This window comes from Typopeltis vanoorti, chromosome 2 (genome assembly GCF_054136105.1).
Source record: "Typopeltis vanoorti isolate ZY-2024b chromosome 2, IOZ_Tvanoo_1.0, whole genome shotgun sequence".
NCBI classification, from domain to species: domain Eukaryota; kingdom Metazoa; phylum Arthropoda; class Arachnida; order Uropygi; family Thelyphonidae; genus Typopeltis; species Typopeltis vanoorti.
Genome location: NC_143550.1, coordinates 82,611,537 through 82,637,214, shown reverse-complemented (window position 1 = coordinate 82,637,214; position 25,678 = coordinate 82,611,537). Strand labels below are relative to the sequence as shown.

General features: G+C 34.3%; 1 protein-coding gene across 8 annotated transcripts in view; it reads left to right on the top strand.

The window, feature by feature from the left end:
• Positions 1–25,678, top strand: part of Upf2 (UPF2 regulator of nonsense mediated mRNA decay) — a 705,876-nt gene that overhangs the window by 199,053 nt on the left and 481,145 nt on the right. For all 8 annotated transcript variants that reach the window (XR_016550243.1, XR_016550244.1, XR_016550245.1 and 5 more), the window contains 2 exons: positions 8,105–8,144; positions 20,240–20,304. Coding sequence is in view for 5 of the 8 variants with exons in the window: in XM_090412106.1 (XP_090268232.1) it covers positions 8,105–8,144; positions 20,240–20,304 (105 nt within the window). In the remaining 3 variants the exon portion in view is untranslated. The remainder of the gene's footprint in view (positions 1–8,104; positions 8,145–20,239; positions 20,305–25,678) is intronic.

Here is a 25,678-nt window from a genome sequence, read left to right as displayed (position 1 = left end):
GCGGGCTAAGTAGGTGTTCTTGGCCGTTGGGCTGAAAGTCTGTTGATGTAATCCTCCCAAATATGGGGCAGTCGCATACAACCAAATTTGTTGAGGTATGCGACCTTTGGTCGCATACCTCAACAAAGTCGCATACAACCTTTGGTTGTATGCGACTGCCCCATATTTGGGAGGCTTACATCAACAAACCTTCAGCCCAATGGCCAAGAACACCTACTTAGCCCGCTAGAGAGCACCATCAGGACTTTTAGGAGAACAATAGCTTCATCTCTTCATTCCCAGTTACTGTGTTTGTAGTGCCTCCGTGCACGTGCTTTTTTTGTAAGTTCCTTTAGAAGATGACAATGTGACATTGCCGAAATATCGGAAAATATTTATTAAAGTTTAATTTAATTTATATCCTTAACTACGTTGTTCTATTCCTTAAGTGTTTTAATAAAGACTACTTGGGTTAAAAAGTTCTTTTTAGTGCTTATAAATATTTGTTATGTTTCTCACATGAAATCTCATCCTCTTCCTCCATCCGCCTTACCTTTGATAATGCTTGATCCTTAGACAAGATCAGATGTCTTTTTTTTTTTTTTCAGACTAACTTTAACTTTCCTTCCTATCTTCTCTTAGAAACACATGTATTTTTGTTTCATCTCAGTTCCAAAAATTTATGGTGTAAGTGAAGTAACCACTCCATGCATTACTTCTCTTTAAGGCTAAACTACAATGTGAGTTTAGCCTAAAAAGTTAAAGAAGTAGTGAAGGAAAAGAATAAAAATCCAACCTTTAAAATAATGTTTCAACATCTGTGATGGAGCAGAGCATTAAACACTTTCTTAAAATTCTTATTAAGAATTATTTTATCTTGAAATTCCTATCCCATTTCTTTCTGTCGATTAAGTTTGTCTTCTTGATATCTTCTTTGTAGATTATTCATTATCACAATCCTTCCTCTTTTACTTTAATCCATATATGTAAGAATATGGGTGGTAACTGTCTAACTGCAAACTTTTCACTTTCATATTATCTGATCACCCTCCATCAAAAAATGCTGCAGATTGTAGTTACTTAGTAAATCTGTTGTGTACAGGATTAATATTTATAAGAAAACAAAAAAAAAAAAGAAAAAATTTGGAGAAGCATTTTTCTTTTGTAATTCCAGATAGCTGGGTTTATCCAGAAATACTATCAATAAAGTATCATCATCATCTAATTCTTGACATGTACCCTCAAGGAGTGGACAGGATATGATAGTACTACATGAAAAATTTACATCATTACTAACTTCCTATTTACAATTTTCCTCCAAATCAGTCTATTACTTGTCAAGACTCCAATATTATCATTATCAGATCTATTGTACCGCATCAATCCACCTATATCTTGGTCTTCCTCTGGGTTGTTTTCCTGCCAACCTGGCAGAGAACACTTGTTTTCCTTATCTTTCCCTGCCCATTCTGTTTAAGTGACCATACCACCTGAGATTAGCTCTGCTAAAGCATTCCTGGATGCCGACAATGTCAAGTTCTTTCCTAATATCCTCGTTTTTAATATGATATTGCCATTGAGGCCATCTGTTCACGCCTCTAATCTTTCTCAGGACTGTCACATCTGCGGTCTCTAGTCTTTGGTTAAATGTTTTACTTCTGACCCAGCTCTCAGATCCATAAGTTAAAACTGGTTTGAACACTGTCTTGTATACAGCTAATTTAGTGTTCTGACTAATTTCTCTCTTATTCCACATGAATTTATTCAATTGACTTCCTACCATACCAGCTTTGTTGATTCTTTTGTCTATTTCCATATTTAATTTACCATCTTCACTAAAAATCGTGCCAAAGTAGCTGAAATGTTTTACTTGTTCCACAGGTTCCCCGTTCACAACACAGTTGACATTTTCAACAATTCTACCTATTTTCATTGTGTTTGTATTTTTAATGCTGACCTTCATACCATATCCATTACAATAGTTATTCAATTTAGTCAGGGAATCTTGCAAACTTGTAGTGGATTTATTTAGAAGTATAAAATCGTCCGCATAAAGCAAAGAGCTGACATTAACATCTCCAATTCTGATATCATGTTTAATACTACTTTCTTTCATAATGTGATCCATATAGATAATGAATAACAGAGGGGTTAATGTACATCCTTGTCTCACACCAGATTTAACATTAAACCATCTTCCTGTACATCCTTCAATTTTAACTGCTGACTTACAACTCAAATACAGACTAAGAATTGCTAGATATAATGCTCCATTAACACTATATAACTGCAGTGTTTTGAATAGCTTCTCTCTTGGCACCTTGTCATATGCCTTTTCCAGATCGACAAAACTTAAATATAGATCTTTGTTATATTCCCATGCTTTCTCGACTATTTGTCGTAAAGTGAAGATCTCATCCTGACAGCCTCTATTTGGCCTGAATCCAGCTTGTTCTTCACCAAGCTTTTTTCCACAATTCTTCTCAACGGTTTCCCAAGTATACTTGCATAGATCTTGCCAGGAACACTCAGTAGGGAATACCTCTGTAATTCTCACATTCAGTTTTATTTCCCTTTTTATATATGGGCAGTATTAGAGCTCTACTCCAATCATCAGGAATTCGTCCCTCTGTCCAGGCTTTCTGAACTATGCAGTGCAGCCACTGTAAGACTTTTATACCACCATACTTCAGCATTTCTGATCGAATATCATCTACTCCTGCCGCCTTTTCACATTCAAGCCTTTGATTGCTTTTTCTACTTCAAGTATGGATATGTATTCCTGATTGTATACCTGTTGAGTATTTTTTGCCACTGTGCTATCACTGCTTTTTCATTTAGCAGTTTTTCAATTCTCGTAATTACTCGATACTTCAAGTATATCTTTTTCTCCCGTTTTCATGTCACCTTTATCATCTCTAACTCCTTTTACTGCACTCTTTCCTCCATATCTAAGCTTCTTCAATAACCTCCAGAATATCTTACCACCTTCTTGATATTTATTTTCTCTGTTCTTGCCAAAGTCCTCCCATGCGTTTTGTTTAGCTAGTTTTACACAGTGTTTCGCTTTCTTACATTTATCTCTATATTCTCTAAGAGCAAAAGCTGACTTATTTACCAGGAACGTTTGATATGATTTCTTCTTTTCCTTCACTGCCTCTTTAACTTCCAGTATCCACCCTGGAGTCCTGATTTTTCTATCCTTGCAGATAACCTCACCACATGCCTCTCTGGGTGAATCATTCAGGGTTTTCTTCAAGGTTTGGTTCCTGTTCTCAAACTCTTTCATTTTTTCTTCAATAATCTTTGTGTATTTTAGTCTACAGTTCACATCTGAGAGCTGCTCAAATTTTATTCGCTTTAAAACTTTCTTACATGTTATTCTCTTCAATATGAAATTCAATTTTATCCTGCTCAAGACTAAATAGTGATCGCTTCCAATTTCAAATCCTCTGTACACTCTGGTGTCCTGCACCATGTAGATAACACCACTATCAACAATAACATAGTCAGTGAGACTTTTCTTATTCCTTGCCTCTTCTCTCCATGCGAATTTGTGCACATTTTTATGTTGGAACATGGTATTAGTAATAACCAGTCCATGTCCTGAGCAGAAATCCAACGGGTATTTGCCATTATTATTAATTTGCTCTTTTCTCCAAATTTTCCCAAAATATTTTTGTATGTCTGACAATCATTTCCTACTCTGCTATTTAGATCCCCAACAAGGACCATCTTTTCCTTTTTCGTTGTGTCAGTAGCTTTCTCTAGAGCCTCACTTCTTCCAAAAATTCTTCCACTTCTATCTTAATAGAGTCTTCTGTGGGACCATAGGCACAAATAAGTCTTATTGTCCAGTTCCCCATTCTCATTCATATTTGCCCACATCACTCTACTTGAGACTCCCTACCATTCAAGATGATTAGCCTCGTATTTTGTGTTGAATACTATGGCTACTCCTTCTTTTCCTTGATTGTCATTGCCTGAATATAACATTTTATCTTTATTGCTCAGAAAGATCTCACTAGTTTTTGTCAACTTGTTTTAGTCACCCCTATTATGTCAGTCTGGTACTTATCTAATTCCTCAGCTAGCTCCATTTCTTTGCCATTCAGGCGTCTTATGTTGATAGTACCAATCATTAACTCTGGTGATGTTGAGTTGGGGTGTGTTTTCAGATTTGTTCCAGTAGCTGACTTTTCGCTGTTCGCCCTGGTTCCCTGGCGAAAACAACAGGGGGGCCTTGTTTAACCGGGTGACACCCCAACTGGCATGAAATTTTGTCATTTTGTACCATCATTTTTTATTTTGGTTTAACCAATAAGAATACAATTTGGTCGGCTAAATCCCAAATTGCCAACCCATCCGCATTCATTTAGTATCCAGGTAGATACCCAACAGGGTGCACTACGGGAAGGTGAGGATTGGACATTAGGTTAGAAACCCTGGTTCTCCGCATTCCTCTAAAGGCTAATTGGAGGTCTCCTCTTGGTTATACATCTTTGACCCTTATTTTTAAATCTTGGTTAGAAAAATTTGATTTTTTTTAAAAATTCAAAAAATACAATTTGAAAAGATAAGGTAATAAGGAATCTAACTCTCTAAAGTTAGATTCCTTATCTGAGTGAATATTATCTGAGAAAGACATACTGTTCCTTATAGTTTGCCACAAATTTAACTCCAAAAACAAAAGTTTGGTTGGAGACAATCGTTTAAATAAATTATTCACCAAACTAAGGGATCGCTATACCTCACTAAAATAGTTTAAAAAAAAATGTCCTTTAGGCATCTTTTTATATTCCCTAGAGAAATAACTAAAAATGAATGCATAAAAATTAGTATGTAATAAGTGGGTAAATTTATTTTCATCATAATTCTCATGTGTCTAAGGTTAAGGCTGCCATGAAAAAAACTTTCTGGCCAACATAGTGCAGCCAAGTTATTTAAAATTCCGTAAGAATTCAGTGCACTTGATGATTTTTGTCTGTTTCCTTCTTAGTCTCTCCAATAGTATGACTCCTCTTTTGTTTTTCTGTTTTGGAGAATTTGTGGTTAATCTTAGAATAGGCATTCTATATATATATATATATAAAACTAAACAAACACACATAATAACCACAGTAATTATTTTAATAAGTAAATATTTCATCCTAAGTATCTTAGGACATCGTCAGTACTTAGGAGATAAAATATTTACTTATTAAAACTTATTACTGTGTTTATTATATGTGTTTGTTTAGTCATGAATTTTCTACAGGTTTCATTGTACAATAAAATATATATACATTACATAGTAATTAGTTTTCTTTGATTCTTGTTATTGTAGGAATATAGTGCCATTTTTTTCTGAAATAGTGATTTGTTTTAATTTCAGTTCTGCTGTTTTATTTTATTTGATAACCCAAATCTCTGTGCCATAATGAGCTGTGGGGAGTACCAGATATATTTTTTAAGTTCTCTGGAGAGAGAGAGAGTTGTATTTTTCCAAATATTAAGTTTGGCTATAATAAACTGCCCTATATTTATTCTGTTTAGTTTCTTTATAATTTAGCTTGTCTCTGATATTTAAATTTCTGTTGATTTGGTTTTACTAATATTTATCTGCATTCTTTGTTTTCCATATTGTCTATAAATAATACTATAGCATTTGTGCATTTTGTGATATTTTAGTCTATTTATAGATGTTCTCATGTTTTTGCTATATATTCTTTTACCAATTTTTCTAAGCATATAAACAAGAATGGTGAGAGTGAACCTCTCTTGACTAGTATTTCACAAGTTTCAACTTCTCCAAATTTTATTGTTGTAGTGTATTTTGATTGTACTGGAGTATGATATCAGATATTTTCTTCTCCTCTAAATCCTTTTTTTCAGTGGGAGTAGGCAAGTCCTAAGTAACTTTTGAATAAAGACAATTGGACAGCAAGTCTCATCCTTTAGCCTTCACCAATAATGAGTCGGAAGCTGTCAATGAACCAAGACTTTTAGAGGGGCAGCATGGAGAGAGAGAGAAAAACAAAATGACAACTTCTGCTATCTTGTGGCCCTAAGCCAGTGGCTTCACCTGCCCATTTAGCTTGTGTGTGTTGTTATGTAGTTTATGCAGGCTGCACTACAAATTCACATCACTTTGACCATATGATTGCATTTTTATTAATTTATGGAAGTTTTAAGAGTGCATATTTCATTAGTGCTCATCTTAACTGGTCCAATGCTATTAATTGTAGGATAACTCTGAATACTTTAATTAATATCGGTTAATATAATTTTAAGTATGGAAAGCATAAAGGTCATATGAACAATAGCTGTGCTTCATCTGTGCTGTTTGTGAGAAGCACAAGCTCTTCGTGGTGAATATTAGCTTATCATTAGCAAATACTAGCGTGAGACATGAATAATTTTCAATTTTGATCTTCTTCTTTCACTACGCGCTATTCCTGCTTCCTATGCAGGGTCCATGTGTTACTTTGATGCAACTACTTGTTGGTACCATACCCAACCGACCTGTCGCCTAGTCCGCTGCTGGGGGGGGGGGGTATATATTTTTTTGGCTGTGGAAGCATATGTTCACGGGGCGGTTTGCCTCCTTGCGGGATGAAAAACGCCAGATAAACTGGCGGAAAAAGCCCTGCTGCCTGTGCCCAAGACCCGCTAACTTGGCTATGCCTGAGGAAGATCCTCAAGTTCCTCACATTTTCAACAGGAATCGAACCTGGGACACTCCTTCCCCAGGCATATGGTTGTGAAGCGCAAAGCCACTAGGCTAACCGCGCAGACAATAATTTTGATAAGATTTTTTAATACAGCCATATAATATGCACAGAAATCAGAAAAAAGTAATCATTTGGGAAATTATTTTTTCTGGATCACAGCCATTGATTTCTGGCCTCACCTTCTGAGTGGTTTAAAACCATTCAAATTCTAAGAATTTCATCCATTGCAGCATCTGTATGTCTGTTCAAAGGGCTCAAATGGGCCATATTTGTGACTACACACCTGGGCTATTAACACAAATGTGGTGCAGTATTTACACATCGAAAAGTGTCCTCTTCACGAAACATTAGTATATTGTGTTTAATTTTAGGAATCATAAGAAACCAGGAAGCAATTAGGGTGGGTAGTCTTTAACAGGAATAAATATAAAAATGTAATATCAGTGATATCGCTATTCCATTGGTGTACAGGGTGTGCACAACACACCTAGCACACCCTGAATATACACATCTGTCCTAAATCCTAACACTCATAATGTTGTCTGTAATAGTGCGAGTTCTGTAGTCAGTGTAATGAGATGAGAGATTAAAAAATTGAGTTTCCAGGAGAAAAAGTTCCTATAGCCAGCAGCAACATATAATGGTCATATGAAAATAGCTGTGCTTTTGTTGAACAATAGCCTAATGATCTAAAAGAAAACACCATTTCTGTAAGGTTGCACAGGTTTCTTGTTCAAAAATTTCCAACAATTATTTTTACTTATCGAGTCGAAAGTTTGCTCTTAGTCTATAAAGCAGCAATAAAGGTTACTGTTCATCCTTTTTGATGCACACACATCAATTTAGACCATTTTAATAGAGTATAGATTCCATCTTTTGTGGATCTCCCTTTCCTATATGTTGCTGAGGTTGCTTTTTTATTGGTCATAGTTTACACAATTCTGAGTAGTATTTTTTTATATATGGGAGTTATTTTTTTCCTCCTAGTTTTCAATCATTAGAAATTTTTCCACAACTTAGTTCAATAACTGTACTAAATAATGCTTTTGCAGTTTCTCCTCCATATTTTCAGAACTCTGTATTTCTTCTCTGTGTGGGGCTTTATCAGCATTTATTTCCAATTTAAATATTTTTGGGGTCTTCTCTTTTTTGTCTTTATTTATTTATTTTTTTTCCAAAAATGTTTTGCAAAAATTTGTTTAAAAATAGTCACCTCAGATTTAAAATTTTTATTTTTTACACTTCACCAATCATATTGCCTCATTGTCTTTCATTTTTAATGGTATAGGTTTATGCATTTTTGAAAGTTTTAAAATTTAAATTTATTTTAGTCATATATATTTAACTGACAACATTAAAAGTTCAAGCTTAACATTAATTTTTCTACCTGATATTTTTTGTATTTTTAACAGGACATCTTAGATGAAGACTTACCAGAATTACCAAGGAATGGTAAATGTTTCCCTGATTTATTTTTTTTTAAAGAGATATATGTTGCATTTTTGTTACATTGTATATAGTGTAAATTTCACTTAATCCATAATGTTTAGCGATAAGTTAATGAATTTACAATTACATTCTTATGATAAAACAATGTCATAATATCAAATATATAGTTCTATTTCATGAAAGAATGGAAAGTTTTTTTTTTTTTTTTTTTTTTTTTTTTTTTTTTTTTTTTTTCAGCTGTAGTCTTTAATGAGAGCCTCCATAGTTCACTTGAGTTCACTTTTAGTTGGACTGACTTGGATTTGAAGCTTGTTAGTGATGCGAAGAACTTTTATCGGAGCTTTCTATCAAAGGTGAATTAGTCAGTCTCATATGGAAGTGGAAGTTTTTCCCCCAGAAACTCATCTTTTTCATCAATCAAAGCATGCAAGCTAGCCTATGAACACACACATCTACAGATATAGAATACTATTGGACAAGGAAGGCAACAGAATTCCATAATAAGGTAGCATTGCTACCCCATCAATAGCCAGGTTGAGGGAAGCTTTCCTATGTAATCTGGCTTTTTTTTTTTTTTTTTTTTTTTTTCTGAATTAGTAGGAATTGGCTTTCATCCCTTCATGTATGTCTGTGCATGTAATCTTGTAGATTTTAGATTAAATGTTTTAAGTGAACATTTGTTGTAGACATTAGGAAATAAAATAGTTATCAGATCTAAAGTATGAGGATATGCTGTAAAGTTGTGATAATCACCATGAAAGAATTGAAGTAGAACCTTATAACTTGCACATTATTCTACATATTCCTCACAAAGTGTTATACACTTGTTACGCTGCTGCTGCATCATTTGCAATCCTTTGAGAAAAAAGTCTTTCCCTTGTTGCTCAAACCATCCTCAGCTGTAGATATGACTTCATCATCTGTGGTAAATTTTGTTCCTTTCAAGTGTTTCTTTAAATTTGAGAATAAGAAATAGTCAGATGAGGCTAGGTCTCACGAAGAGGGTGGCTGAGGTAGACATTGAAATCCCAAGTTATGTATTGTCTGTTGGGTTTCAAGAGCTGTGTGAACAGGTGCTTTGTCCTGAAAAAACAACACACCTGTGTTCAGTTTCCCATGTCAATTTTCCTTCAGAGCTGTTGAATGAACTGCTGCTGCTGTAACAGTTCACATTAATCCTTACCAAGTACTGAGATACTTGGTAAGGATTAATGAAATCACTAAAGTCAAATCCGAACATCGTAATAACTAGAGCAGATAAAGGAAGTGCCACCGTTATTTTAAACCGAACCACTTATGTAGAAAAAATGAATATGCTGGTCTCGGACAATAACACTTGCCAATTAGTTAACTACAACCCAACCAATAGAATAAAAAATAAAACAGAGAAACTACTTAAGTCAATTACCACATGGTAATTGACGAAGATAAGGTCAAAAAACTATTTCCGCACGACGCTTGTTCCCCAAGAATTTACGGACTACTGAAAATTCACAAAGAAAACACACCGCTAACGCCTATTGTTGAAGGGATAGATAGCCCGACTTATCACTTAGCCAAAAAATTTACGGCAACACTCAAGGAGTTGGTAGGTCATTCCCCCTCCTATATCAAAAACACACAACACTTCATAAACATCATCAAAGACATTACATTAGAAAAAGATAATTTATTAGTCAGTTTTGATGTCTCTGCCCACTTTACAAATGTCCCAATCAATAATACAATCATTCTTTTACAGAACAAATTCCCTCCAGATATCACAGCTCTCTTTGCGCATGTATTATGTTCTGGTTATTTTGTTTTGCAAAACGCTTTCTACCTACAAAAAGAAGGCACAGTCATTCCCCCCCCCCCACCCATTGCTAACTTTTACATGGAACATATTTTGAGCAACTTGCTTTAGATTCCTCCCCTTTAAAACCCAAAATCTGGCTTAGATATGTTCACGATGTTTTCGGGATCTGGCCCCATGGTCGCCAGGCACTAAACACATTCCTTTGCCACCTAAACAAACAACACAAACACATACAGTTCACAATTGAGATTGAAAAACAGAACACACTTCCATTTCTAGATACACTTGTCACACATCTTCCTTCTGGCAATCTTTCCTTCACGGTTTACCGAAAACCGACACATACTGGCCAATATATACACATAAACTCCTACCACCACCCAACACAAAAACTAGGTGGCATCAATACTCTAAAAAACAGGGCTCTGAAAATCTGCTTCAGTGAACAGGCACTGAAAGACGAATTTAAAGTGATCAGCAATACTTTCCAAAAAATGGGTACAATCAAAACACTATTAACAAAATTTTCTACAAGACCTCAATAAAAAAACAAAGACAAACCAGACTACAACAAAACTATAACCATTCCCTACAATAAAGGGACATCAGACAAAATAAACAGAGTACTACAAAAATACAACCTCAAAGCCACCTTTAAATCCCCTGCAAAATTAAAAAGCGTACTCAACTCATCCAAAGACCCATCCTGGAATATACCGTATTCATCACACCTGTAACATACCATATATAGGAGAAACAGGACGCACAATTCTTATCAGACAAAAAGAACATAAATGTCACATTAAATATAATAATTAGGTGAAGCTGGCCTTTCTGATCATGCCCTGAACACCTTACATAGAATTGACAGGAAAAGCACTAGTTGTCTATATCACACCAAAACATGGTATGAACGCAATTTAAGGAAGCCTATGAGATCATTATCGACCACCCCAATCTGAACAATAATGAAGGTCTAAAAATCCAATACATATGGAAAGCATATATTCAACCTACGGAACCTTCCTCTCTAAGAACAACTATCAACAGGACTGTAGTTAATCCAGGATCCTAAATCAAAAATAACAATTGTAATACTAATAGGACATCATTGTTACTGAAAGAAAACTATCTATGGGAAAAAAAAGTCTTTATTCATGTTATCTTAAATTAAATCTAGCTTGATGTAATTTATAAATATATATATATTTTTTTTTTCACTAGAGGTCTTGCCAGTAGAATAACATGTGATCAAATCACTGTTTCTCTAGCTTACGGTTTGTAATGTAACTCAGCTTGTTTTGTATATTTGTGTATGCTCCAGATGATGATCTTGATATGAAGATCAAAACGTCAGGATAATAAAAAGAGTTTGTTTTAACAAAATGGATCTTTTCTCTGCAGAATGGTCCATCAGTGAGGTTACTGCTTTAACCTATGTGACACTAATGTAGGAACAGAGGTGGATGAATTGGAGGTTCTTATGATATTGCAGAATCTCAATGTAAATACAGCTGTGAGATTAGATGGGATATCAGCTAGGGTTTTGCGAGAATGTGCAAGAGAACTGGCACTGCCTGGTAGAGCTCCAAGGGAGTGGAAAGAGGGCAAAATTATTCCTTTGCATAAGGGAGGTTCTAAGACTACAGTAGCAAATTATAGACCAATCAGTATTTTAGGCGCAGTGGTACAGGTACTAGAAAAATTGGTAAAAAAGAGAATTCAAGAATGGGTAGATAAAAATATGATACTGTATGAGTGGTGTGCCACAAGGCTCAGTTGGGACGTTGCTGTTTAATGTGTACATAAATGATATAGGAAATAACCTGAAGGGAAATATTCAGTTGTTTGCTGATGATGCGAAATTAGGTAGAGTAACAGTTAATCAAGGCGACGTGGAAAGCTTGCAGGACAATTTTAAATAGGCTGCCGGTATGGGCAAAAGTTAATGGGTGTCAGTTTAATGTTGAGAAATGTAAAGTTATGCATTTTGGGATAAATAGATTACAAGCTGTGTATCACATTGATGGCACTGTACTCCAGAAAATAAATGAAGCTAGAGATTTAGGAGTGGTGGTAGACAGAGAGTTAAAGTTTAGAGGACATATTGCTAAGGTAGCCGTTAAGATTACTTGGCTATTGACACATTAACAAGCATAGGTAAGGAAGTCATTCCTCACTATAAGGCTTTGATATGCCCACATCGGGATTACTGTGCTCAAGTCTGCCCCCCCCCCCCCCCCCCCCCCAGGTTTCTTGGGGATGAGGAAGTAGCGAAGAGGATTCAGAGGCAAGTGACCAAGATGGTGACTGCTGTGGAATGTTCGCTATGAGGATTGCAGAAGTTGGTTGATAGGAGAAAAAGAGGGGATATGATAGAAACATTTAAGTTGCTTAAAGGATTTTATAGGATAGATGCAGGGGAAATGTTTCATCACTTGGCTAGAGGGACCAGAACAAGGGGGGAGGTCATCAGTGGAAGTTTAATAAAGGTGTGGTCAGTTAAGGGTGCGAGGACTAGACGTTTTGCTTGGAGAGTGGTGAATGAGTGGAATGGGTTGCCAGAGTCTGTTGTGAGTGCTTTGTGTGTTAATGGGTTCAAGGAAAGAGGTATGATAGATTGGGTCTCCCGTGATGAGTCTTCAGACTCAATGGAGATGCCCATATAATAATAAGAGTTGGAAAACAGGAATCACACAACCTTGAAAACTTTAGTTGCAAAATCTTTAAATAATAAAAAAAAAAACATTGATTGATTGATTCAGCCATAGTCATGTAATAAGGATAGTAGGGTCAGCACATTTCCTAAGAGAATACAGAAAAAAAAACAATGTCAGAGAGCTGTGTTTTAAAGTATGAAAGTTATAGGAAAACTTGGGTAAGAATATGAAAGATTAATATCATCAACTTGACTTGGTAAAATGTGCTGATTTTGCATTGAAAAAGCTTAGAAATAAAGGAAAGAATGCTGTAAAAGGAATTATTGAGATGATAAAAATGACCTAAAAGATATTCTTTACCTTCTTAGGTAGTTTGAAATGATTTAAATTAGATGTAGTGATTGGACATTGATAGAAAATACTTGAGAAATGCAGTCATTAGCACATATCAGTAGGAAAAACATCAGAAACCTGAAATGTGAAAAAGCAGTTTTAGTAGATATCTATCAGAAATGCTCAAATATGGAGATGTAAACATTTGCAGTAGTTACACTGCATAATTCGGAAGGCTGAATTTTAGATGAAAAAAGTAGTGATCGGACATTGATAGAAAATACTCGAGAAATGCAGTCATTAGCATATCAGTAAATGCAGTAGAAAAAACATCAGAAACCTGAAATGTGAAAAAGCAGTTTTAGTAGATATCTACCAGAAATGCTCAAATATGGAGATGTAAATATTTGCAGCAGTTACACTGCATAATTCGGAAGGCTGAATTTTAGATGAAAAAAGTAGAGTTCCCATAGTGTCCATCTACAAAAGGAGAAATAAAACAATGTTAGAATTAAAGAAGAATTTTCCTATTGAGTGGTCCAGGTAAGGATTTATGCAAACACAATTGGGAAAGGCTAAGAAAAATTGATAGAATGAACTGGATTCAGAACAGTTCTCAGGATCAGATTTTTGTGTTAAGAAAAATGGTCAAGAAATCATGGATGTATAACAGTTATCTGGAATTCAGTTGTATAGATCTGAGAGGGGGAGGAGGAGGAAGAAGCATATGATAAGGTGCAAAGCTGTTCTTACTACTGATTATATGGTGTGAATGGGACATGGATATACTACAGTTATATATGGTGTAAATGGGAATTGAAGGAAACAGGAGGCCACCTTCAGTTCCAACTGCTGATGTAAAATCAGATGTACAACAAGTTGTAGTGCACACTTTTTCCACTGTTCAAGCCCAAAGAATGGTAATTTGTTGATAATACTTCTATGTGAAACCTGCCAGTGCTATTATATAGGTTGCATCTTTAGACAAAGAGGTTACAGAATATGTGAGGCTTGTTACATTATATGAGTCTTACCATAATATTCATATGAAAGTCTGCTCTGGATGATAGATTTTATCAAAACTTATTTGGAATCTATATCAAAAATTGTATTTCAGTAGTGGTTTAATCATTGCAAAAAAAAAAAAAAGTTGAAATTATTACAAAATTCTGATTAGCCAGATGGAATTTTAGGAAATTTAGTATTTCGGTTCTCTATTAAAATTTCTTGGAAATATGATAAAAATAAATTTTGATATGATTACGATAAAAATAAATTTTGATATGATTATGATAAAAATGACTTAATAATGGCAAATGGTTCGATGCATATGCTGTGTCAAAGGAATGAATGCGAGTTTTTGGATGTGTGGAGCGAGTTTGAGGAAAGATTAGATTTGTATAAGGATGGCCTACACCTGAATGTGTTTGGTATTAGGAGACTTGCAAAACTAATAATTGGTATAGAAAAACACAAAGAGTTAAGGAAACTAAATTTTGATGGGAGGAATGGTGTATAAGATCAACAATATTATGTATGGGCATTATCATGGAAATGATTATGAGGAGAGAAAGATTTTGTATTTGTCTGGTTCAGACCCGTGAAGCATGTGTAAAGATGTCTGCATAAATAAGACATTAGATAAGAACAGAGATCTGCAAGTTGTCCAACTGTGTCGCACAGACTACAGATAAGAATATACATAAACACATGCGAGTAGCATGTACATGAATGCTAGGAGTATCAGAAACAAAGGGTCGCGTTTGTTTCGAATATGTTGGTACCTCAGATTGTAGGTATTAGTGAAACCTGGCAATCAAAAGCAGACATACTAACTGGCATAGCGTAAAGGGTACAGTATTTTTAGGAAGGATAGTGAGGTGTTGGTCTGTTGTATATAGGTCTGGTGTTGTTACTTTGGTGAGTCTGATACAGCAGAAAATGTGCAAAGGAGAGTGTTAAAAATGATATCAGGATTGTGAAGACAGATTGAGAATTTGTAGGCTGCACACAGGAAAAAGAGGTGGATATCATTAAGACTTACAAACTTCTGAAAGAGTTGCACAGGATTTCAGTTGATGGATTTTTTCATTTTATGGTGGGTGGGGAAAGTACGAGAGTGCATCTTTGGAAGTTGAGAATGAATATCCTCGTTTGGGGAAGAGCTGGATTTTTCTCTGATAGAGTGGTGAATGATTGGAATGGATTGCCATTGGATGATTTATGTGTAAGTAGTGTGAATGAATTCGAGAATAGCAATGACAGCTGTGGGCAGGTAGTATGACTCATTGAGGGAGAGTCCCTCATCCCTTGGAGATCTCTAATAATAATGATAATAACTTGCATTTGTATTTAAGTTTTTTTTGGATCTTGGAGGGTGAGGAGGAGAGGGCAGAATCATATGATCAGGTGCCCAGTAAAAAAAAAAAAAAAAAGTGTTCAAAACTCTATAGTTATATAATGTGAAAGGAATGTTATATGGAGCAGTATATAGCCTTCAGTTAGGAAGTATGTACAGTAATTCTTCTTTGAGTGCCATCTCCTATCGGAGGTCGGCGACCACCTTGGCAAATTTTGAGCGATTCTCAGCTATTCTGAGCAGTCTCTCAGAGTTCATGCCAGTCCACTGTCTGATATCTGCCAGCCAAGATTTTCTTCGTCTTCCTTGTCCTCTTCTTCCATTTATCTTCCCTTTTATAATCAATTGAAGTATCTTATATTTTTCATTACGAAGTAGGTGACCAAGATATGCAGTTTTCCTTCTTTTTATGGTATCTAAAAGTTCACGTGATTTCCCCATTTGTTCCAGTACTTCCTGATTGGACGTTTTTGCTGTCCATGGGATTTTTAACATTCGTCTGTATAACCACATCTCAAAGGCTTCAAGTCTTTTTATTGATGTTGTCTTCAAGGTCCAAGTTTCTGCACTGTACAGCAGTACAGACCATACATAGCATAACTGCGGTTACACAGTGTTGATTTCATCAAGAGAAAATTTTTTCTTGCCATTTCAATTCTAACTTTTATTTCCATTTCTGGATTGCAATCTTCATTTAACCAGCATCCGAGATATTTAAACTTTGCCACTCTTTCTATTTGTTTCCTATTTAAAGAAAGTGCTAAATTAAGAATTGGTTTCTTACTTATGAACATGAATTTAGTTTTGGTGATATTTATTTTTAATCCCATTTTATCACTCTCTGCATTTATTAGTTCCAAAAGATTTTGAAGATCCTGAATATTGTCAGCCAGAAGAGCTGTATTATCGGCATATCGGATGTTACTGATGATTTCACCATTTACACTAATCCCTTCCTTTCTTCCTTCCAAGACTTTTTGAAATATGGCTTCTGAGTACATGTTAAGAAGAAGAGGTGACAGTACACATCCTTGCCTTACTCCTCGTTTGATGTTAATGGAGTCTGTAATAATGTCATCAACTTGAACAGATGCCTTTTGGTTCCAATATAAGTTTTCAATGATCCTGATGTCTTTACCATCTAATCCAATTCTTTTTAATAGTACAATCATTTTAGCACGTTGGACTTTGTCAAATGCTTTCTCGAAGTTGATGAAGCAAATGAATATTACCTTGTTTTGGTCAATACATTTTTGAAATAAGATCTGAGAACAGAAAAGGGCCTCTCTTGTTCCCAAGCCGTTTCTAAAGTCGAATTGGGTATCACTGATGGTGTCTTCACATTTTCTGTATATTCTTTTTTGAATTATTTTCAGAAACATTTTGAGAACGTGACTCATTAGGCTGATCATCATTCTATAGTCATTACAAGTTTTTGCATTTACTTTTTTAGGTAGCATGATGAAGGTCGACTGTAACCAGTCTTGAGGGATTATGCCTGTATCGTAGATCTTATTAAATAGCTTTACTAATATGTTAATGTTGTCACCTTCTAATAACTTTACTATTTCTGCTGGTATTCTATCTGGTCCAAGGGCTTTACCATTTTTAGCTGAGTTTAATGCACATTCCACCTCTGATTTTAGAATGCATGGATCCTTCATATGTTCATAAGTATTTTCTGGGTTCTGTCTGTTATCAGTAAAGAGTTCTTCTATATATTTCACCCATTCTTGTATTTTGTCATCCTTTTTGGATATAATTTCTCCCTTTTTCTTTCGAAGGATACAGAATTGTTTTTTCTTATATATACCTGAGGTCTCGTTCATCTTTTTGTGTAGATTAAAATTGTCATGTTTCTCCTGTAGAATTTCTATTTCTTTACATTTTTCATTCATCCAGATTTCTTTTGCTTTTTTGATCTTGTGTTTAATAATTTTCTGAACCTCTGTATATTTTGTTGGATTATGATTTTTATATGATCTGTGTTGATCCATGAGAGAAAGAATTTCATTAGTCATCTGATCTTTCTTTTTTACCGCTCTATTAGGACATAAGGTATTGGTACATTTCTCTATGAAGACAGATTTCAATTTGTCCCACGATTCATCAACCCTCATGATGTCATCATTCTTGATAAGTGCTAGCTCTTGATTCAGATCTTGACTCAATTTGCTTCTTATCTCTGTGTTTTTTAATTTTCCCAAATCAAACCTTTTTTGTTGATGTTTCTTAAGCATAGCTTTCAGTCTAAGTTGTAACTCTACCACCAATAGGTTATGATCAGAAGCAATATCTGCACTAGGATAGGTTTTTGTACTCTTTATAGAACTTCGAAATCGTTGATTAATTAGTAAGTAATCAATTTGGTTTCTGACTATATTCCCATTATTATCCTGTGGTGATCGCCAAGTATACAATCTTCGAGGTGGTAGCTTAAACCACGTGTTTGTGATTATTAGCTCCTCTTCCTGGCAGAATTGAACTTGCATCAAAACTGAGACATGAAATTTTAGACAAGATTGTAAATATGAAATTCCATTCATTAATTTCGAAGCATTGTCCCTTTGTGCCTCCAAAAATGTACAGTAAGATGATTTTATATAAAATCCTATGTATGACAAAGGTTCACATTGTCTGTAATGTTAAGCATCATCTATGTGAATCACAGTTATTAAAATTCAGCTGTTTACTTCATGCAGATGATAGGATGAAGACCCATTTTCTACTGGTAACCTAACAGCATATTAGTTATTTTATGAATTAGGTGTTTTAGCAAGATGCAAAATGTAATTCAATTTGTGTGTCATCTGTTTTCTCTGCCACCTAGAATGACTGTTCCAGTGGATGGATTTTATTGAAAATAGGGATCTTTACAAAAAATTTTCAAAATAATTCAATTTTGATTTAAATCAGATCATTTTTGGAGGCACAAAGGGACAATGCTTCGAAATTAATCAATGGAATTTCATATTTACAATCTTGTCTAAAATTTCATGTCTCGGTTTTGATGCAAGTTCATTTTTTTTTTCCCCCAGGGGCATTCTTCAAAATGATAATCGAACCTCATTGTAACATGTACATGACACTATGATACAAATACTCACTGACTATTACAAAGTACCAAAAAAGTTCCACTCCATATATCATAGCTTCTGTATCAAAGGAAATCTGCTATATAGCACTGAGTTTCTCTTTTTCAATAACAAAGCAGAATGGAAGAAAGGGATTGAGTTAAGTGACTTGTTCCCAGCATAAGATATATAATCTGATTGAAGATGCTGTAGATACTAGAATTCAAAGGCTGGCAATAATTGTCCATTCTCTTCATTTTTTTTTTTTTTTTTTTTTCCCCACAGTAACAGGCTTAACAACCTCGTTGTTTACTATGGTGTTAAGCCCTCTGACTTGTTCTTGCCTCTCACTATCACTTTAAGGGTCTTCCTCTTGTTTCTTTTTCCTTTTGGGTTATATTTTAGTATTATTATTGGTAGTCTGTTTAGTGACATTCTCTTCACACATTGATTCCGTTTATTTTTATAGTTATTTGTTTGTATAAAATTGATTCTTGTTGTAGTTGTAAATTTTTGCATTTTTATCCAGTTTAGTGCATCCTGCTGTTCCTTAGAAATTTCATTTCTTGCTGTTATTCTTCATTGGTCATCTATTTTTTTCATCATCCATGTTTCACTTCCATACAATAGAATGCATCTGGCTAAAACATTAAATTTCTTAATATTGTATTCCTTTGTACTAAATACAGGACTACCTTGCCTTAGGATGATTCACTTTATGTCCGCTTATATGACACTTTTCAATTATATGCAGTGTTCATTTATACATATAATGTTGCAGCATTTACTCATAATATGTTCGATGTGCAGTTATTCTGTGAACTATTTGTTTACGACGTTGTTGCTTGCTACATCTGTGTTTTGGTGTTTTACTGTGAATTATAAACTGTTTATAATTATTTTATTTTATCATTGTTAGTAACAGCAGATAAAATTTAAAGTAAGGATGCTGTTCTCCACTGAAATGAGGATGCATAAACCTATTACATTAAATACTAAGATTAAAATCATTACTGAAATAAAGAGCCAAAAGGCTTCACTTCTGTGATGCAAAATTATTCTAATTAAGTGGATATTGAATCCAACATTATTTCAAAGCCAAATAGAGAAACTACAAGAGTTACGTTTTAACTTCAAGAGTTAAAATCATCGAATTTAATGATGGTGCATCAAATACTGAGATTGGTTGCAAGCTAAACTTACCTCACACTACTCCATTATTACCGTTGTTAAAAAACAAAGATAAAGTTCTTAGTGAAGAAAAAGTGTTACCTTAGTTAATACTACAATTATCTGTATTTCAATAACATGGCAATCTTATTGAAATGGAAAAACTTTTAATGGTGTAAGTTGATGACGAAACTGGATGGCATATTCCTTTTAGGCCATGATATTCAGAATAACTCTTTTGTTTGTGAAAATGATTTGAAAATTTTTATTTGCATATCTGATGTAAATAAATGCTTTATTAACATCATTTATGCACATATATGACTGCTTAAAAATGTTATTGAACCATCATAGTCATCTATACAAGCGGGGAAAAAAAAGCGGTGATTCATTGTATGATGGTGATCTTGGAACCTAACATATCATATGTTCAGGGTATGCCTGTATTGTCTCTTCTTTGCTGTTTATTCAGTAACATTTGTTAAGAAATACTACTTTAGCAAAACTGCCAATGTGATTTAATAGTCAGTTGAGGTTAAAAAATAATAAATATAATAAAACCTTTGAATATAGCATTGATTCAGAAAATAAGATCTTTTCATTTACAGCAGTTAGATGTATTAAGCTGATTTAAAAATGGCTCTAATAGATATTGCGAACAGTTCACATGTTTTTTTTATTTTTATATCTAATCCCTTCTTCAGAGCATCTTTCTCAAGATTCAGATTCTGCAACACTAGATGTCCACAATCGGTTTAAAGATGGAGAGGTAAGTTCACTTTTTTGATGATTTTGGAATATTATGACTACCAGCTTTTTTCCCATCTACCTATAATAAGTTTTTGTTGATATGCCAAAATTTTTTCTGGGATCCACCCACATTACAATCTCGCTGTTATTAAGCCTTGAGTGGGATGCATGTTACCAGAGGCATTCCAAAAGTAATGCCTCCATTGCTATAGCTACCTTTCCAAAAGAGTCATCAATGAAATCAAGACTACTTTATTCTCTTATGATATTTCTCAACGTTATTTCACTTCCTTTTAATGTAATGAAGAAAATACATTTCCTCTACTGCATTGAAGTTTCTAAATTGTTTAGTAAAACTTTTTTTTCCTCCTCGCTTCTGCTTGTTTTTCATTATCAAAATGGATACCCTTCAGATCATTTAGAGAAATAGTCTATGAAAATAAAGCCTAGAATTCAAACTGTCTTATTTTACCAACATGATTCTTTTAGGTGGAGTTTCTGTTACAATGGAGGCATTACATTTTGGAATACTTCGCATGCAGTAAGTGGGCACATTAGGCACAAAGTGTACTGTTTCTATATTGTAAAAAATATTAGAGAATGGTGCATAACCAGTTTAAGAGCTTGTATTAATTTTTTATAAATGGATTTTTTCTTAACAATTTGTCTAAGCATTATACAACACTAATAGTATAAATATAATAATGAATATAGTTCAAAATTAATATTTCAGAAATGTTTAGTTGTAATGCTTCCTTTCCAGCCAGTCAGTAGTAGTAGTAGTAGTAGTACTACTACTAGCTTGCATATATAGTCAGTATTGACATGTGATTTGACATCTTAGCAATTTGAAATTCGGCCAACCACATTGTATTCTGTGTTGGCTTGAAATTAAAAACAGAATGATGGTAGAAGTGTGATGAAATGTCATGCTGCTGAAGTACCATCCATTAAACAAGGTCCTTGCTATTTTGTCAGAGTGAACAGTGAAAGTTACTACTAGAACAAACTCATCATCAGTGGAATCAATAACAGGCACCAACAGCATAAGAAATACCAATATTTGCAAATTGTCAAGAATCCTTGGGGAAAAAAAAAAATACAATCGGGTGACAAACTTTAGGCTACACCAAAAAAAAAATAGCATTCCCACTTCTTTCCCAACCAGCTAGAGTACTTCTAGATTTGCCTGGTGTCTTATCAGCAATCCTGCAGCTGTAGTCTGCAGTATATGGCCAGATAGTCAAGATAGCTGACATTAGAATATTTGTGCACAGCAGCTATATGTAGTACCTCAGTGGCCACTTATGACTTAGTAATCATTCCTTTGATATCTGCCATAGGATATGCTAAGAAAAAAGGCCATTTTTCCAAACCAGAAGAATTTGGATTCATAAAACTGCCTCACATTTTGGAAATGCTCATCCTCAGAGTATCAGCCCAATTGCCAACAGTACCTAATTAAGTCCACTAGGTGAAGCAGTTCAGAACATTAGGCCTTCCTTTGTTTTTTTACTTCAATCTCATCCCATGTATTGCCTGCATGCATTTATATTTACGTATGTGTTGGTTCCCCTGACAATGTGAATTTGACATTGGTGAAATATAGAAATAGTAAATAAGTTATTTTAGTAGTTATATCATCCCCATAATTATCTCCTTCCTATATATACTGAGTTATCAGAAATGTTCAAAAACTAGCCATATAGTAGTGTTACATGGATAATATTTTTATTGTTTCACAACAGTCTAGATGAACTAAAACAGCTTTCTGAATTTTCAAAATTTGTAGTCATGAAAAATTGAAATTCACTGTAAAAACAGAAAGGAATGACAAACTTTTCTTTCAGGACATCTTAATTATTAAACAGTTGATCGCATCATATCATTTGACCTTTAACCACAGAAACAGCCACACTGATAAAATATATCAATCATACACTTTGTATCCATAGTATTTCTATAATATTCAAAGGTTTATATTGACTTCAATGGGTGCTTTGTATCCATGCAATTTGTATCCACCCATACTGATTGGTGTTTTCATGTTAGCTTGTTCGTTACTAGCAAAGTTTGGCATTATCGTCATACTAAAAAAAAAATAGACCTATCCATATCTGAGGAGATGATGATAAAAGGAAATAAAAGTTTAACTTTCTCTACAGCCATTTCATTCTTAATAGTTATCCCCCCCCCCAAAAAAAAAACGGGAAAAAAGTTTATAGATTGCATTATACCAAGAAATCAACATGCTATGGTGGATCACAAATATAAAATCTTAATTTCGATAGCATAAGGATAAGAGTGAATAATTTGTTTAATTAGTCATATTTCAGCTTGAAAGTTATAGATCATCATCAGTTGCATCAGGTAGTTTGAATACAAAGTATAACACGAATATAAACAAGGGTTTCAGTTTTTTATTTATTTATTTATTTATTTACCATGCTTTGATGAAATTTCATAAGAACTTCTGTACTTACTTCCAATTTAACTTCCAATATAAAGGTTACATGTTTATCTGTGTTTTGTACTAAGTTTGCAGAAAAATTGTCGTGTAATTATACTTTCTTGTTTTTTCATCAGTTCATATGAATCATATATCTGTGTTCAACATCATGTGAAACTTGTCAAGTTTTATTCTAATAAAACTGTTGTTGATAATAAACATGTTCTGTATACCAGAAGTCAGAAAAACATTTGCTTAACCACAGAAATATGAGACATCAACTCCTGTACTACAGGATGTAGGTATTTGTCTCCTTTAAACAGGTTCAGACCTCAAAGCATTTTATAATTTTCAGATGATAGTGTTTGTTTCCAGAAATATTATAGTGTCTATAAAATTTACAGCTCTTACTTGCAAGGTTTGCATAGGTCACACTTTGGGAGAAGTTACAAAATTTGAGAAGGTGAATACCATAGTGACATTATCCACAAATGAAGGGATAAGTCAGACCTTATAGCCCATGTTTTCATGGAATTCCATGAAATGGATTGCTTTGGCTTCCATGCCTTATCTCAGAAACAACTACTTGTTTTGGCTTCAAGAAATCTGGAGAAGTTATTTGCTCACATCAGTCTGAACAGAAACTAGGGTCTCATTCTGCATGACATATGGAAGTCAATCATCCATTTTTGTAGCATCTCAAATCTTTCCTGCATCAACAGTAACCTATGAGTTATGCATAAAGATGAACTACACGTTGCAAAAATATATTAGGTTTGTCATGAGTTTACTTTCAGCGCCGAATTCTTTGTTGTTGTTTTTTTATAAATATAACTAATCTTTGTAATACTAAACATTGTAATACTGGCAAATTCAGCTACTATCTCAAGGAAACATTTCCATGCTGACTTTATCAACATCAGTGATGTGCACCACCACTTTCAGACATCCAAACCATCCTCTATGACTACAGTTAACCTAATATTTCTATAGTACATCTTGTATGATACTTTCCATTAAAAAAAAGAAAAAAAAATGGAACATTTGCTATCATCAGGTGTAATATCCAAGGCCAAAGGTTTCTTTGGCTCAAGGTTTCCTTGCTTCCTCTTGTCTTCATTTGTTGTTGCTTTTACTGCTCTCCTAGTTCTGATAATAATTATATTCACCTTCTTGATTATTTATCTCTCAAAGTTGATCACATACAGTCTAATCACCAAACAATAAGAATCTTCCATGTCCAGAATTCAGTGTTCATAAGAACCAGTTCTCTATCTCTAACTTCATAGACCAAGCTGGAAGAGAAGTGAACTGTTTTCTGTCAATAATGATCTAACACAAATTGTTAACCTACTAACCATAATTCCAGATAATTCACTCATTTACATTTCTCTTTCATTCTCCTTACACTCTGGGCATTTTCTTAAACAGCATTCCAAATACTTCATTAATGTCAACTCTTCTCTTGGCAGCTCTGACCTTGTCCATGATTTTTTTTATCTACAGATTGTCCTTCTCCCAGCCATTCACAACCTCATATCTTATGGCACCATAATGGCGCCAGATGAGATTACCTTTGAGATCTCTATGGCTGTTTTCCATGTCTGATTATTGCTTCTGCTTTCCTGATCCAAGTACTTGGTATGATCTAATAACTGAAATTATTCTTGCTGGGATGAGTGCCTTTATTCCCCATTCTACTTGAATCATCAACCCTTATTCAAACCTTGATTTTTCCAACAGATGTGCCAAAGCTGTCCAAGTACACTTAATGGCTCAAGCTAAAACCCCTGCCTCTCACTCAACTTACGCTACAGCTCATAAAAACTAGAAAAAGAAAAAAAACTGTAAAGCAGACTTGTGAGAGCCAAATGCACTAAGCTTGCCTCCTGCTGAAATAGCAGTCAAACATCCTGGTCTCTTGCCAAGGCTTTTGAGCAAACTTTCGTCCTGCTGTGTTTCTATTTCTCTTATCCTGATGAAATAGTGGCCTCATCTCCAGATAAGGCAAACCTCTTGGCATTGGTCATCTCCTTCAGCTCTTGTTCAGACAACCAAGGCAATTTACTATTTTATGAACCACCTTCAGTATATCTTCTCTGATCTTTTGATAGTTGAACATCAGAAAAGTACTCAGTAGTCTTGATACTGATAAGCTCTCTGGTTCAGATGGTATCCATCCAGTTTTATTAAGAGCTTGTGTTCTTGAATTAATACTCATCCTGTTTTACCTTTACAAGCTGTACTCTTCATCTAGCAGAAGCAAGCTTTTATCCACCTGTTCTTGAAAAAAAAAAAAAAAAAAAGGTATAAGTCAGCCATCAAATGGGATGATTAATTTCTGATATCCACATTAATCAGAAATGTAGTCAGGTACTCAGTCATGGAAGATGATTCTTCAGATTAATTCATAACTGTAGATTATTTTGTTTAAATTATATATTGTAATTCTGGGAGGCATGTTTTCTGGTTGATGAATAAAATTCTAAGTTTATTATTGTTCACAATGTTTTAAATTTGTAATTATGAAAAATATTGTATGTGTGCATAATATTGTACAGTATGTCTGTTCTTGAAAACATCCTCAATATGCATGCTGAAACATATTGTGATTCTCCACAAAGGGTTATGAACAGGGCTTAAAAAATTTGCTCATCTGTGATGAGTGAAAATTTTTAGTTAACAGGTAAAAAAAAAAAAAATCAGAAAAGCAGTTTGTTCAATCATCAGTTTTATTTACATAATGTCAATTCGGTGTTTTATGTTGTAAACAGTTTTTTATGTTTACCTTATGTATTGCATTTATTTGAGAATGCTTGTGATTACAAATACCTGTTTGATTATTACTGAATTTTGTAATGAAATATAACCAATGAGAGAGATTAGGATTAGGCTATGAATGCATCATTTTTATCTATAGAGAATGCTCAGTCTACAGCACTGT